Genomic DNA, 13,184 nt, shown 5'->3' with positions numbered 1-13,184 from the left:
ACATCCATTCCCACCCTCATGCTCTCATATGCACTCACTCCACACTCAACCAACGTGGAGACAGACATAAAGAGACGCTGTACACACGATCACACTCCCCAAGCGTACTCTACAAACCGGGTCTAGGTACCCTTGCCCCTGGAGGGGGGAACTGCACCCAGACCCAGGTGGTGTTACCCTTTAGGAGGAGCAGACCGCCCCGACTCCGCAGCAGCAGGGAGGCCCCACACTCCAGACCGCAGTCGGACGGCCAACTCCTCCTCCTAGCCCCCCCGCTCCAGCAGGCCGCAGAGAACGGGGGTGAGAGAAGACTCCAAACCTCCCTCCACCCGCTCATTGTAGTGTTGATGCATGTGTGTTCTAAGGTGCAATTGCATGTGTTCTCTGCACCCTGGTGACATACCCCTACTCCAAGGCCCTGCATGTGTGGGTGGTTGTGGTGGAGCGGGAAGAGGGAGGCAGCTGGAGATGGGGAGGGAAGGAAGGGAGGGGCAAGTGACCCCTCCCTGGGGCCAGCTCCCCCGCTGACCCCAGTAAGCACCCCCATACTCCGCGACCCGCCAGGGAAAGGGGGCCCAGGCCCATCCGGACCGGGGCCCAGTGCAGCAGCGCCTCCCGGCCCCACAGAGCCCGGGACAGTCCACCCAACCCCACCACAGAGAAAACTGCACCCACCCCGTCATCCGCTCATCTTCCAGACTACATGAGACAATAGATGCCCAGGCTGAGATCTTCCTCCACCTCTCCTGTATCTCCCCCTCCTGCAGAGAGTTCCTGAGGAGAGGAAAGCTCCTGCAAGATGACCTCTGACCTTGAATGAGTGTCACTCTTGAAAGGCAAGCGTCACGCTGATGTCTGGAACAAACAGCCTGGGTTCTGTGGTGCGTTCACTGACACAAACAACAATCAGAAATTTAAAAAAACAAAAACTGTTTATTACAATTTGAATTTCCCAGCATGCCTAGGGGCTGATACAGACTGTCTGAGCTGTGCTTTAAATAAAGTTTTACGTTTTAGTCCATTACATCTGAATGGACTAACATAATAAAAGTCTGGCTGTGAATAACAAAGTAAGAGTCCAAGACGAGCGCCGATGCTACTCCGCCTAAGTCCGAACCTCCGCCTGATGTAGAGAGGGCGGGGTAGAAACCTGCTTCCTGCCTGAGAGAGGCGGAGCTTCAGTGGCTCTTCTTGGACGAGCCGAAGCCAGAGAAGCCCATCACTGCCGCCATCTCTTCGTCCTCCTCGAAGTCCACGTCCTCCTCCGCCCGTCGCTTCCGCTCCTTCTGCTTCTCCTTCTTGTACGCCTTCGCCTTCTCCTCCTAAAGACACGCAGCACAGACACCCGTGAGGAACGCGCTCATCCCGAAAGCCTCACGAGATCCATAAAACTCCTCCTCACCTCCTCCCGCAGCTCCTTCATGCGCTCCTCGAAGTCGTACTCCTTCTGTTTCTCCTCCAACTTCTTCTTGTTCACCTCGAATCTCTTCTTCACCTGATCAAGAGACGAGCGCTCCACCCGCATCGACATGCCCAGGTTCCTCTGATCTGCTCACACACACACACCACCTGCTGTTCACACTGAAGAACATCAGCAATGATGTGTGTGACATGATTTTCAAAATAAAAGCCTCCTCTCTGATCAGGTGTTTTAGGCTGTGAACTCACGTTTTTTGCCGTTGATGTGATCCAGGAAGTTGATGGAGTCTTTGACCACACAGTCGCACACGTTACAGTAATACCTGAAACACCAAAGGAAGAAAAAAGGTCACCTGTATGTCCTTGCTCCGCCTATATAAGGAGAATGGCGGCAGCAGCTGAGCAGCCCAAACTTTGAGCGAGGTCATCAGATACGTTTGTGTGAGAGAACAGAGCTCTACTGACTTCAGCTGACAGTGTGGGCGGAGCTTGTCCTGACACTGACCTCCTTGTCAGTGAGTGAGCCTTCATCACGCCATATTTTCACCTGTAAAGCAGCTGCAGCTGACTTGTGACATCACACGTCACGTCAGCGGTTGCTTTCGTTCAGCTTTTGTTTTGTTCTCAGTCTGCACGACAACTTGAAGAGACGATGGCGTGTGAACCTGGTCTTACCCGCCCATCTCGGCCTGCGGTGTGGTCTTGGTGATGACGATGGTCTTCCCCAGCTTGGACTCCAGGTCCACCTTGTAGTCCCGGTGACGCAGGAGGTCCCGCTTGACCGGCGGCGCAGTTTTTCCTGAAGGTGCCAACATGTGACAGGTTAATACAGAAAGTGAAAGCCTAAGCTCCTCCCTCTGAGCGGCTGATGTTCTTACCATCTCGCCGCTCGCGCTCCCTCTCCTCCACCAGACGTTTCTGGGCGAGGTTCTCGTACTCGTCTTTGTCCCATTTCCGCCTGAAGTCGTTTTTACTCGACTGGAAGAGAAAAGAGAGACGCTGCCGTTACCGCGCTTCCTGTCAGAGCTGATCACAGAGTGGAAATCACAATCCACAGAAACGTTGATTCAGTGACATGAAATCATTAATCATTTCTGGTATTATTGATAAGTCCCCATTCAGAGGTTAAAACACGGTCTGAGCTTCAGCTTTTATTTTTAACTGCTAAACTTCTGTCATCCTCTATTTTATGTATATAAGATTTAGACTGGGTATTTACGGATGTATATACATATAATTACACATATATACATAGACAGATATATACGTGTGTGTGTGTCGTTTACATATTGTTGTGATTTACGTTGCTGTGCTTGAGGGTCAACCGGAACCAAACTCCTTGAATGTGTTTGTGCATACACACGGTCAATAAACGTGATTCTGAAAATAAAGACGTCTAACTTTTACCTCCACCTGCTGCCTCCTCTCTCTACAAATCAAACATGTGGCTTATCACTAAAATACAGATCATCTTAAAGTCAGAAAAGCAGCAAGTCTTTATATCTGAAATAAAAAACATTTTAATTCGAGCCTGAGCTGAGTTCCTTGTTTTGAGGTGAAGCTTTTATTTTGACAGGCCGGAAGTCACACCGCTTGCGCTAACAGGCTAACACTGATCAGCTAATCTGCTTCCGAGCTGCAGGAGGGACAAGAACAAACATGAAGTGCCAAGCAGCAGAGAGTGGGTTAACGAGCACTGGCATAACGTTTAGAAAACGTCTGAAATGAAACCGGAAACGCTGAACAGGGTCACGGTTAGCATGCTAGCTGCTGCTAGCTAAGCGCGCTGCAAACAGCTGTCTAAAGACGGAGAACCGGCTTGAACCGGAGCCGGTAACAACCGCGACTACGACAAATCCCGAGAGTGAAACACGCCCTGCTCACACCGCCGAGCTTTCATGTTTTTACTCTAAAGAAGAAGAAACGCTCAGAAACTCACCCCGCTGCCTGACGCCATCTTGCTTACTTGTGACCGGAAATGACGGCAACCGCTGTAGCGTCATTTTTTCAACAGAGATAGAAAGAGCGCCACCTGCAGGAGAAGAGGAGGTGATGATAGGAGGCCCTTTATCAAACCCATCGCTGCTTCAGTCTCAGCAGGTTTACCGACCTTCACGTCTGCACGACGAACCTGCAGCACTGACGGCAGCGAGCTCTGAGCTCAGCGTCAGGATCTGTCAGGACTGCTGAGCGCTGGGTGGGAAGTTTCCCTGTCAGGACTCTTGCTGCAGCATTTTGGATCAGCTGAAGGCTTTTCAGGGAGTTTTTAGGACTTCCTGATAATAATGAATTACAGTCGTCCAGCCTGGAAGTAATAAATGCATGAACTAGTTTTTCAGCGTCACTCTGAGACAGGATATTTCTAACTTTAGAGATGTTGCACAAATGGAAGAAAGCAGTCTTACATATTTGTTTAATATGTGCGTTGAAGGACATGTCCTGGTCAAAAATGACTCCAAGGTTCCTCACAGTGTTACTGGAGGCCAAGGTAATGCCATCCAGAGTAAGAATCTGCTTAGATACCATATTTCTAAGCTTTTCAGGGCCGAGTACAATAACCTCACTTTGATCTGAATGAAGAAGCAGAAAGTTAGAACATAAGAAGATCCTTTATGAGCTTCACGTTGTTTCTGTACTGGGATGAGCTCTGAAGCCTGAAACGTCAAATACACCGTTCCTCTGCAGATCATCAATGAGCTCTTTCAAGAGTTTTTGATGGGTTGGAGAAAGTATTGAAGTCAGATTGAGACAAAAGCCCACAGAGCCCTCGTTACCCACCGCAGCAGCACCGATGTTAGCGGCTTGTGTCAGATTGGCGTTAGCACAGATTTGGTGACTGATTAAACCTGTTGTGATATCAGAGTGATGACAGATTTATCATACCTCACAGTCCACACTCACACAACCAACATCCATTTATCAGCCTGTCTGTGGGACTCAGCTGCTCCCGGCCCCCCTGCTGGTGTGGGGGATCTGAGCAGCTCTTCTGTCTGTGCGGTGCTGAAGACGCAAATGTCTAATGTGATAAATATGGATGATTAAATACTGTTTGACTGTATCAGTGATAGGATGAGGAAACTGGCTCGCTATGATATTCTGAATAAGATGAAACAGGAGAAACAGGCCTGACTGCAGCACTGATGTTAGAATCAGCTGTAAATATGTTTCTGACTTTATTTATTGTTTAGAGCAATAAATTTAATGTAATTCCTGAAATAAAAAACTGTTTATCAACGGAATTTTAAAATAAAACAAATCAGGGACCAGCTGGAGCGTAACCAGGTTGATTTTAACACTTAGAGTCCCCCGAGAGCAGCAGTGCCCAGCCTTCTACCTTTCTACCTTTAAAACCCGCCTTCCAGCCAAATGGCTGGTAGGCTTTTAGCTAAGCTTTAGCTTCAGCCAAGTGGAAGCTAAATTGGCTAGTCATTCATATGTAAATTAGGTTGTTACCTGGGAATTCTGGAGGGGAGTGGGGGTGTGTGAATGAGGGGGTGGGGGAGCTGCTAAAAGCTGTGAACTTCCTTTTGTGTTCGTCTTGATGCATTCTCAATCATCCAGGGAAATAAATCTCCAAAAGTCACCAACTTGGAGTGTTTCAGTTTGCCATCTTAGGGAGAAATCAACACACATGGGTGTATTTCCTTTGTTGCTGAGATTTATTGATAAAAACAGTACAAAAAACCAACCATTTGTACACATTTTTACAAATAATAATAAAAAGTGAGTGAGTACATTTCAACATTTTCAGCAATCACTCACAATCCTGGCACTGCCATGGTATCTGTAGTCTGCATTTACCACATGTGTATCTGTAGCAGTGAACACATCGCACAGTGGCATGATTCTTCTTGCATTTGTGTTTGACCTGACACATGGCTCTTTTTCCAGGGCTCGGTGTGGAGCGCTAAGGTGAGGCCCCGCCCTCATCGCGGCCCCGCCCCTCCGCTCCAGGTGCCGCTCATTAAAGGCTGTGAGTGCGGACCGACGTGTTCTGTGAGTCCGAAGATGTCCGCGAGCAGAGTGGAACCGGCAGAGCAGAGCCCGCCGCTGTCCTCCAGGTACGTGTCTGTCCTCACCTGCAGCTGAGCTCAGCCAATCACAGCTGGGATTCTTAGCTCAGGCTGCACCTGTTCGTGTTCCGTTTGTTTGGCGTCTTTGTAAAGTTGAGCGGGCCGAAGCAGCTGATGTCTGTGAGACGGAACAAAGCCGAACCGCGGACAGGTTCTCGGGCGGCTTCGTCTCGTGTGGTTTCCGGCTGTTTGTTCTCTTTAAACACGCGCTGGGTCTGCGCTTCGTGACGTCAGCTCTCGGTATGAGTTCGCGGACTCACCTGTGTTCTCTGTACCTGCAGCGGCCCGGGTCTTGCTGCCAGGCTCCCGGTGTTGTGCCAAAAACTGATTTCCAATGTTTTTGGTGTTTGTGTAATGTCTCTACGTGTGTCGGTGAACACGGTCCTGGCGGCCAGGTTACTCTTAAAGAAGACTTTTTTTTTTTTTTAACTGGACAGATAAAGGTGAACTCAAGACGCTGCCAAACACTGATTGGTGCTTCCAGCCTGTTACAGGAGTGCTGTTTGTGGCTCAACATGACTGGATGCCATTCATGAGGAAACGTCACACATATTATAGACCAACAGCTTATTTTTGTCAGTTTAAATACGAGCAGTGAGTGTTTGGCGCACGCCGCCTCAGACTGGAACCTCTGCACTGACTTTAAGCACACGCGTATCTTTAACACTTAAACTCTGAAAGCAGCAGCTCGAACCTGTGAGGCTGTGACCTCGTGATGTCCAGAAATGAGACTCGTGACGAGGCTGAGCTTGCAGGTGAGCAGGGACACACTCGGGACGTGTGGTCGAGCTTTGTATAGTTTATTGATATGAGCTGTTCCATCAGTCCACTGAAAACATCTGTAACATCTGCATGCTGAGACTGGGGTGCTGACGTCTCAGGATGAGACTGACAGACGTGTGGCCGCTCGCGTAGCGACAGAAACAGGAAATGATGTAGTTTCTACATGGTGCTCGTCCACAAACAGAAACCTGGGCTGAAAGCAGGGGGGAGGGGGTCTCCTGGGACTCGTTGGCCTGGATGAGTCCAGGTGTGAATCCTGAGTGCTTAACCCCCCATCATCATCACAACGACTCTGACGAGGGGAGGGGGGTCAACGACCCTTCGAGGGCTCTGAATCGCTCAGTGACCTGAGGTGAGCTCGTCAGTCTCACCTGGACTCTCTAAACCGGGTGTGTCTGCTTGCAGCTTCCTCTTCAGCCCGTGGTCGTGTGTCTGCACGAAGGGCTGGTCGGCGACCATGTGGAACAGCCTTTCTGACCCGGTGCTGACCACCACCGCCTCGGGATGCTCCGCCCCCGAGCCGTGGCTGCTCCCCGGCTGCAGCTCCGTGTACGACAGCCTGGTCAGGTATGAAATTCTCCTGCAGAGGGGTGGGGTCAGTGTAGCGTGGCAGAGACGGTGCCCTCTGCAGGCCGTGGTTTCTCCTGACGCCTTTCTCTTCTTTGCAGTAACGTCTCTCCTATCCCGTCTCCTCGTGGCGCCGGCGGCATGCGAGGACAAGAGCGAGTCATCAGCAGCAAACCACGCAGGTATTTGGCTTCTTTAATCCAGGCTAACGAGCCGTTATCAGGATCAGCTAATCCTGCGCGGACCAGTAAACGTGGACTGAAACCTGAAGGTCGCCACAGCAGGTGTTCATGCAGCTGTTCTTCCTCAGGTCCTCCATCCTGGAGCGCTGCATCCTCAAAGTGTCCACGAGCAGCGTGGCCGTGGGGACGGATGACGTGGACAGCAGGAGGTGAGTATGAGGGACATTCAGAGGTTCTGACCTGCTCTGTGCATAACCTGCATCAGGTGGCAGTAGGCCACGCCCCTGAGCTGTGTTGGCCTGTGGCGTTGCCTGCAGCACTGCACGCTGCTGGAGCCTCTTCTTCACTGGGTTTCTGTGTTCCCTGTGTAATTTGTCGCTCTGTGAAGGCCCCACATCAGCCGCTGTTACCCCCGCCTGCCGGACCCGACCAACACGGAGACCAACGCCGCGGTTCTGAAACGGCGGCAGAAACAGATCCAGTACGGCAAGAACACCAGCGGATACCAGAACTACATCCAGCAAGTCCCCAAGTAAGAACTCGGAGCATGACGCCGAGAATCGGACGACGGTTCCTCAAACGTCGACGCTGACACGCCTCTCTGGTTTCTCTCCTCCTCCTCAGACACCTGAGGGATCCTAAGCTCCACCCCTCCACTCCTAACAAGTACAGGAAGTACAGCCGGCGCTCCTGGGACATGCAGGTGCGTCTGTGGAGGCGAGCGCTGCACCTGTGGGACCCTCCGACCGGCGCCCAGCCGGATGCCGCCGACACGCCGGACCCCGTGGAGCAGCTGTAGGTGGAACCCAGCGCCAGTTGACATTTATCCAGAAACTGATCCTCGTCAGCTGAGGCCTTTCTGTGACGTCATCAGTGTTTTCTCTCTTTAGGCAGAGTCAGCTGGAGAAGATGACCTCTGACCTCTTTGAGAATGTTGGAGACGAGCAGAGAGAGAAGGAGGCTCCAGCATCCTCTAAAGTCTCCTCTGTGTCTCCTCTGCTGGCCGCCACGCCCTCAGCGCTGCCTGGAGCCTGGGCCGTCCCCGTGTCGCCGGTAATCAGTCACCAATCAAATTCTTCGGCTCATTAAAGATGCGTTAACTTTATTTAACGTCCTCTGTAAAACACAACATCAGCTGATCGGTGACCTTATTTATTCCTGTTTGTTTCTCTGCAGCTGGAGGCGAGCCGCCGGGCGCTTCGCTCTCCTCCAGGCCTGAACTACTCACTCAGCAGTCAGCTGACCACCGATGACAGCATGACCGACTGGCTCCACCTCCTGATGGAAACGGACCACGGCCAAGGTGAGGTAACTCAGCCAGCAGGGGGCGACTCCTGAGGGCGAGCCTGCTGGCTGGTTTGGGGCGGGGCTTGGTCAGATCCAGAGGTGGGAAGTAACTAAGTATTTGTACTGAAGTAGAATTTGCAGGTGTTTGTTTTACTTGCACGGTTCGTTTGGCTTTGCACACAAATAGGAGCCACTCTTACTCAGAGTACTTTTTACTGGAATAAAAAAGTTGAAGCAGTCCTGAAGTACAGACTGTGGGGACATGAGGTCACATGAGGACTGCTGTGGTTACATCAAACCTGCTGAGGCAGGCGATCGGGGTCTTGTTCTGTGACATGTGCTCACTTCCTGTTTGTCGGCTCACCGCCATCTTGTTTCTCCGTGCAGACTCTGATGACCAGCAGGTCCCTGTGTTCTCCGACCAGCTCCTGTGGAACCCGTACTGACCACCCGACGCAGTCCTCGCCCTTGTTTCCTCATCGTGTCTTTTTAAATGTGTCTGAAGATTAACTGAACGACAGCAGGGATCCGATTGGCCGCCACCCCCCCTCCCAGGTGCTGAGGTTTCCCGGCTGCTCGTGAACGCGTCGTCAGGGCGGACAGCTGAACACTCGGATGCACCTGAACGTTCGACCTCATGAAGCACTGCTCACCTGTTCTGCACTCATTTCTGTATCGACTCACTTTGGTGTCACTTTGTTGTCTTTGCTCCACCTTCACCTTCGTGCTCTGCTGTCTGGCTCAGGCTCCTCCCCCCGCACCGCCATGTTTTTTCTCAAAAACGACCCCCTGCTGAGTGGAGGGGAGCGGCCATCTTTGTGTTTGAGTTTTCTTTTTACTCTTCCTACTTTTTTTGCTGCTTGACTGTCAAGAGCAAAGCTGAACCATGTGATTAATAAAGGCGTAAATAAAGTGTTACTGATCCACAGGCCGACTCGTTCTTCTTCTACCCTCCATAAAAGTGTTGGACATGCAGAGGTGTTCACTGAGGGTGTGCAGCTGTAAGAACCTGGACTCCAAACACGAGTTGATCTTCTCTGTCCCATCAGAACATCTGGGTTGTTTGTTTTCACAGAAAATCCTTAAATGTGCAGAATAAGATGAAGCGGCTCGTTTAAATCTACTTCTTGCTTCTAAAATGCAGCTTTGAATAAAATTTAATTTATTTTTAATCCATAAATGATTTTTACTCGGTCTGACTATCCACGCATTTTATCAGGTTTTACGTGTTTTGTTTTTTTTTTTTGTTTTGTTTTGTTTTTTTAAAAAAGCAAAAAAAAAAAGTAAACCCTATTTCTAAACTAGATTTTAACTCTAACAGTTTTCTTTTAGTCTGTCAAATTTATTTTCACTGTACAGTTTATTTAACAAAGTCTTTTTGCTTCCTCTTTGTTTTTAAAATATTCAGATTTCAAAAATGTAATATTAATAGAATCAATTTTTAGTTTCAACCACGTATTTTTATTTCTTTTTAGTCTCTACTCTTTTCTCTTCACCATTTCTACTCATTTTTCGTTATTTTTAATGTCCCGGTGTCTGCACGGTTCTCCGAGGTTCCTCCGGTCGGGCCCGGTCCGCGCAGTTTCTGCGGGTTTGCCCTTTAACGCGAGCTGTGGCGGTAAACAAGCCTCCGCGGACTCCAGCTCCCGTCATGCCCCGCGTGGCAGCGTTCTCGGAGATTCGCCCCGGGTTCGTGCGGCAGGTTCGGCTGTGCTGAGCGGCGGCACTGCGGACCGGATCAAAGGATCAGACGTAAATAAACGGCAGGTGCCGGTGATGCGCTGAAGCCCCGCCCCTCCTCCGCTGGCACCGTAGCTGTTATTTATGAATGCCCGCCGCTCACGGACGTGTGCGCGCGCAGTCCTCGTTATTATTATTATGTTTTAATAACGGAGACCGGACACCGATCCAGGCAGATGTGCGGCTCAGTGCCGGAGCCTGCGATGCCCGCTCCGCGCGGTTAGATTCCCGCTTCGTTCCGCTGTGTTCGACGATAATACTGGGTCGATACACCGAACACAGAGCCGTTCGCCGGCCCGCTGCAGCCACAGGAGCCGCCTCACCCCGTCAACCGACAAGGTAAGCACTGCGCCGGGCCGGAGAGAGCGGGACGTGTGTCCGACTCCGTCCCGCAGCATCCCGCCGTGTGTCGCCCCCCTCTCTCCGCTCCGGGAGCTCTCGGGCCGGCCACACGCCGTCAGCACCGCTGTTCCGATCGCTGTTGACGGCCTGCGGTGGTTCTGCTGAGCATGGGCCTGTGAGGGGTCCGGTGTGTGCGGACGGCCCTGGCCTGGGTGATGGCCGGAGGCGGGACAGACACCGGGAGCATCATTGATGTTCGTGGGTTGTTTGTGACACCATTAACGGCGGCTAACGGGTCAGCTAGCAGCTAACCCGTTAGCCGCCGTTAGCTACTAACTGCCGCCCTGTTCGCTGCTAGCAGCCCGGCACGGGCCCCCGGAGCCCGGGAGGCGGTGGAGGAGGCAGAGCCGTCACTCAGCGGCTCCCATCCTCCGAGCAAGATGGCTGAGTTTATTGTGCCGACCTTGAGCGGAATAACGGGATGACTTGTTATTTATAGCAGCGAGCTAACGGCTCAGGTGAACTGCTGGTGATGTAACGGTCCGCCGTCATAACACAAACCGGGGTTTGTGTTTTTTTTCATGGAGTAACCCTCCGCAAACACACCGCCCACCGGGCCGACAGGTACACGGGCGGAAAGCATCCCTCATTAAAAGCAATGGGATGCTTAGCCACAAGCTAACAAGCTGTCGGGGGTGCCCGGCGGCCTCGGTCAGTCCGGCTCGGCTCGGTTCGGCTCACGGTCATCGGCATGTACCCGGAGCCGATATTCCCCCAGCAGAGCCGCGCTAACCAGACCCCGGGGTTCCGCCCCGATGACGGGGTGATGGTCCCCTGTTCTTGGCCCCTGACCTGGTTTACAGGAGCCCCAGGGGGTCCACGAGTAACGGTACTCAGTTACAGCACTGATGCAAGGCTGCAACTGGAGAGTAACGACATGAAGGAGTGAAACTGTTATTGTTATTATTATGAGTGTTAACTGTGTGACATAATAATTAAAGTCTAATTTCATGCGATGAGCGGTCCAGACTAATCTCTGGGACCTTGTATTCCTTTTGAGGTTATTTTTTTGTTGTCAGGTTTTTGTTTTTGCTCTTTTTGACATTTCTTTTCCGATTGAATGTCTAGTCCTGGCTCTTGCTGGTTGTTATGTGGGTATGCCTCGTGTGTTTGTTCTGCAGTTTTCCTGCGTGGCTTTGGGGGGTCTGGGTGGTTTTATGTCGCCTCGACGGCGGTGCAGGTGGTTTGTAGTCTCTGTGAGCTCCTTTTCACACTTTAGTCTTTTTTGTTGTTGTTTTTGTCGGGTCTCAGATGCGCTTCCTCCAGTCGTTCATGGTGGTTTCTTCAGGCTGTTTGGTCGTAGCGTCTTTGAGGCAGTCTTTAGTCTGTCAGTCGTTTCACTCTGTGGATGTTTTCGTGGGTCTCTTTTGTGCTTCGTCTCTGTCCACGGGGGTCTTCTTCTTCTTGGTGGCGTCTTTTTGTTTTTCGGTGTCTCTTATAGGGGTGAAAATGAAGAGTTTATTGATTGTCATTCTGAGGTTATTGTCTCCACCATCACTAATTGCACTCTGTGTGGTCAAATATTTGTGCATGTTGGAGCAATTTCCCCTCTTTGTTGCGGTCAGGTCAGCAGTGGTCAGCGCCGACACACACACACACACACACACACACACACACACACACACACACACACACACACACACACACACACACACACACACACACACACACATGAAGAGAGAGAGTATGCATAGTATCCAAACAACCATCATAATTCATCATACAATGAGAACATGACGAATCAGCAATTGACAATGACTAATTAATATTCTATTATTGTATATATTGTTTGGAGTTTAGTCTGTTACTGTTGCTATTTTTACCATTTCATGTTGGAGCAACTGTAACCCACATCATTTCCTTATAAAGTATTCTGATTGGATCATGGCAGGTCATCCTGAACCAATCACACGTCTGCTTACCTGCATCTTTTGTTTCTCTTCCTCTTCTTTTCCCTTTTTTCTAAACTGAGCACCTGATGGCTTTGAACTTTTCTTGTCCATCTTGGTTTTAATTTTGCCCTCCAGTACGAACACAAATCCCCCAACCCGAGGATCACCGCAACATATCCTAACAGACCGACACCTTAGTTCACAGATTCACTTTGTCTAAGGTGTGTTTCTGGGATTTCACACAACCCAGGATTCAAATCATGAATCCATGATGGGTTTGGATTTACAACATTATGAAATGTGCTCTATTTGGAAGCAGCAGGTCTTCCTCCCCTTTTGACGGGTTGTGTGAGCACAAAGCAAAGAAAAAACACTTTATTTGCACAGCGAGGGACAATAAAGGATATTTCAGTTTCTATTGTGTTCTACTGCAGAAACACGAGCAGGTAGCTGAGCCTGGCTGTTTGCTACCTTCAGCTCAGGCTGTGGCTGCTGTGCTGGGTTCTTCGTTAGCTTAGCATTAGCACGGTGTGTGATGCAGTCTCCACTTTAAACTAGAAAAGTCAAAGGAACGTCCGTTTACACGCTGCAGACCTGTTTTCCTCCTCTGACACGTGAACTGCAATCAGCTGATTGTAGTGCAACCAGAACTGATAAGCGGGATCAATACACACACAGACGAACAATTCCAAACAGGGACTTGACTGTGGGACTGGTTCCCAGTGCTGTTTGTGGTCGTCTTTTTCTTGTGTTTTTCCTGTTTCTTCTCAACATCAGCTGTTTGATGCTTTGGTCCTGATAGAGTTGTCAATGTTTTTCAGCTTAACTTCACCTGCGTG

At 50.5% G+C, this 13,184-nt stretch overlaps 3 protein-coding genes across 3 annotated transcripts in view; 2 read left to right on the top strand and 1 right to left on the bottom strand.

Annotated features, from left to right (window-relative positions):
- Positions 1-913: 913 nt before the first annotated feature.
- LOC113031059 (zinc finger matrin-type protein 2) lies at positions 914-3,447 on the bottom strand. Its single transcript, XM_026182931.1, has 6 exons — positions 3,359-3,447; positions 2,298-2,397; positions 2,095-2,218; positions 1,669-1,742; positions 1,403-1,548; positions 914-1,322 (listed from the first exon to the last, which is right to left on the bottom strand). The coding sequence occupies exons 1-6, from the start codon at positions 3,374-3,376 to the stop codon at positions 1,179-1,181; spliced, it is 606 nt and encodes a 201-aa protein (XP_026038716.1). The 5' UTR covers positions 3,377-3,447; the 3' UTR covers positions 914-1,178.
- A 1,950-nt stretch (positions 3,448-5,397) lies between these two features.
- LOC113031046 (uncharacterized) lies at positions 5,398-9,239 on the top strand. Its single transcript, XM_026182903.1, has 9 exons — positions 5,398-5,480; positions 6,681-6,842; positions 6,944-7,024; positions 7,153-7,233; positions 7,413-7,556; positions 7,649-7,819; positions 7,915-8,077; positions 8,201-8,327; positions 8,699-9,239. Exons 1-9 carry the CDS (start codon positions 5,428-5,430, stop codon positions 8,755-8,757), a joined length of 1,041 nt encoding a protein of 346 aa, XP_026038688.1. The 5' UTR covers positions 5,398-5,427; the 3' UTR covers positions 8,758-9,239.
- A 728-nt stretch (positions 9,240-9,967) lies between these two features.
- Positions 9,968-13,184, top strand: part of LOC113031042 (protein FAM53C-like) — a 9,198-nt gene continuing 5,981 nt past the window's right edge. The window contains exon 1 of the mRNA XM_026182898.1: positions 9,968-10,390. The gene's annotated coding sequence lies outside the window, so the exon portion shown is untranslated. The remainder of the gene's footprint in view (positions 10,391-13,184) is intronic.

Source organism: Astatotilapia calliptera, chromosome 10 (assembly GCF_900246225.1).
Source record: "Astatotilapia calliptera chromosome 10, fAstCal1.2, whole genome shotgun sequence".
NCBI lineage: Eukaryota > Metazoa > Chordata > Actinopteri > Cichliformes > Cichlidae > Astatotilapia > Astatotilapia calliptera.
This window is presented reverse-complemented; position numbering and strand designations above follow the sequence as displayed.

Bases quoted from the DNA above. Each gene is read 5' to 3' on its own strand.
- LOC113031059 (XM_026182931.1), bottom strand. The intron at 1,549-1,668 runs GTGAGTTCACAG...GTGTGTGAGCAG, and splicing joins TCACATCAACGGCAAAAAAC to ATCAGAGGAACCTGGGCATG. The intron at 1,323-1,402 runs GTGAGGAGGAGT...GCGTGTCTTTAG, and splicing joins TGAAGGAGCTGCGGGAGGAG to GAGGAGAAGGCGAAGGCGTA.
- LOC113031046 (XM_026182903.1), top strand. From the start codon at position 5,428: ATGTCCGCGAGCAGAGTGGAACCGGCAGAGCAGAGCCCGCCGCTGTCC. The intron at 7,820-7,914 runs GTAGGTGGAACC...TTCTCTCTTTAG, and splicing joins CCGGACCCCGTGGAGCAGCT to GCAGAGTCAGCTGGAGAAGA. The intron at 8,328-8,698 runs GTGAGGTAACTC...TTCTCCGTGCAG, and splicing joins GGAAACGGACCACGGCCAAG to ACTCTGATGACCAGCAGGTC.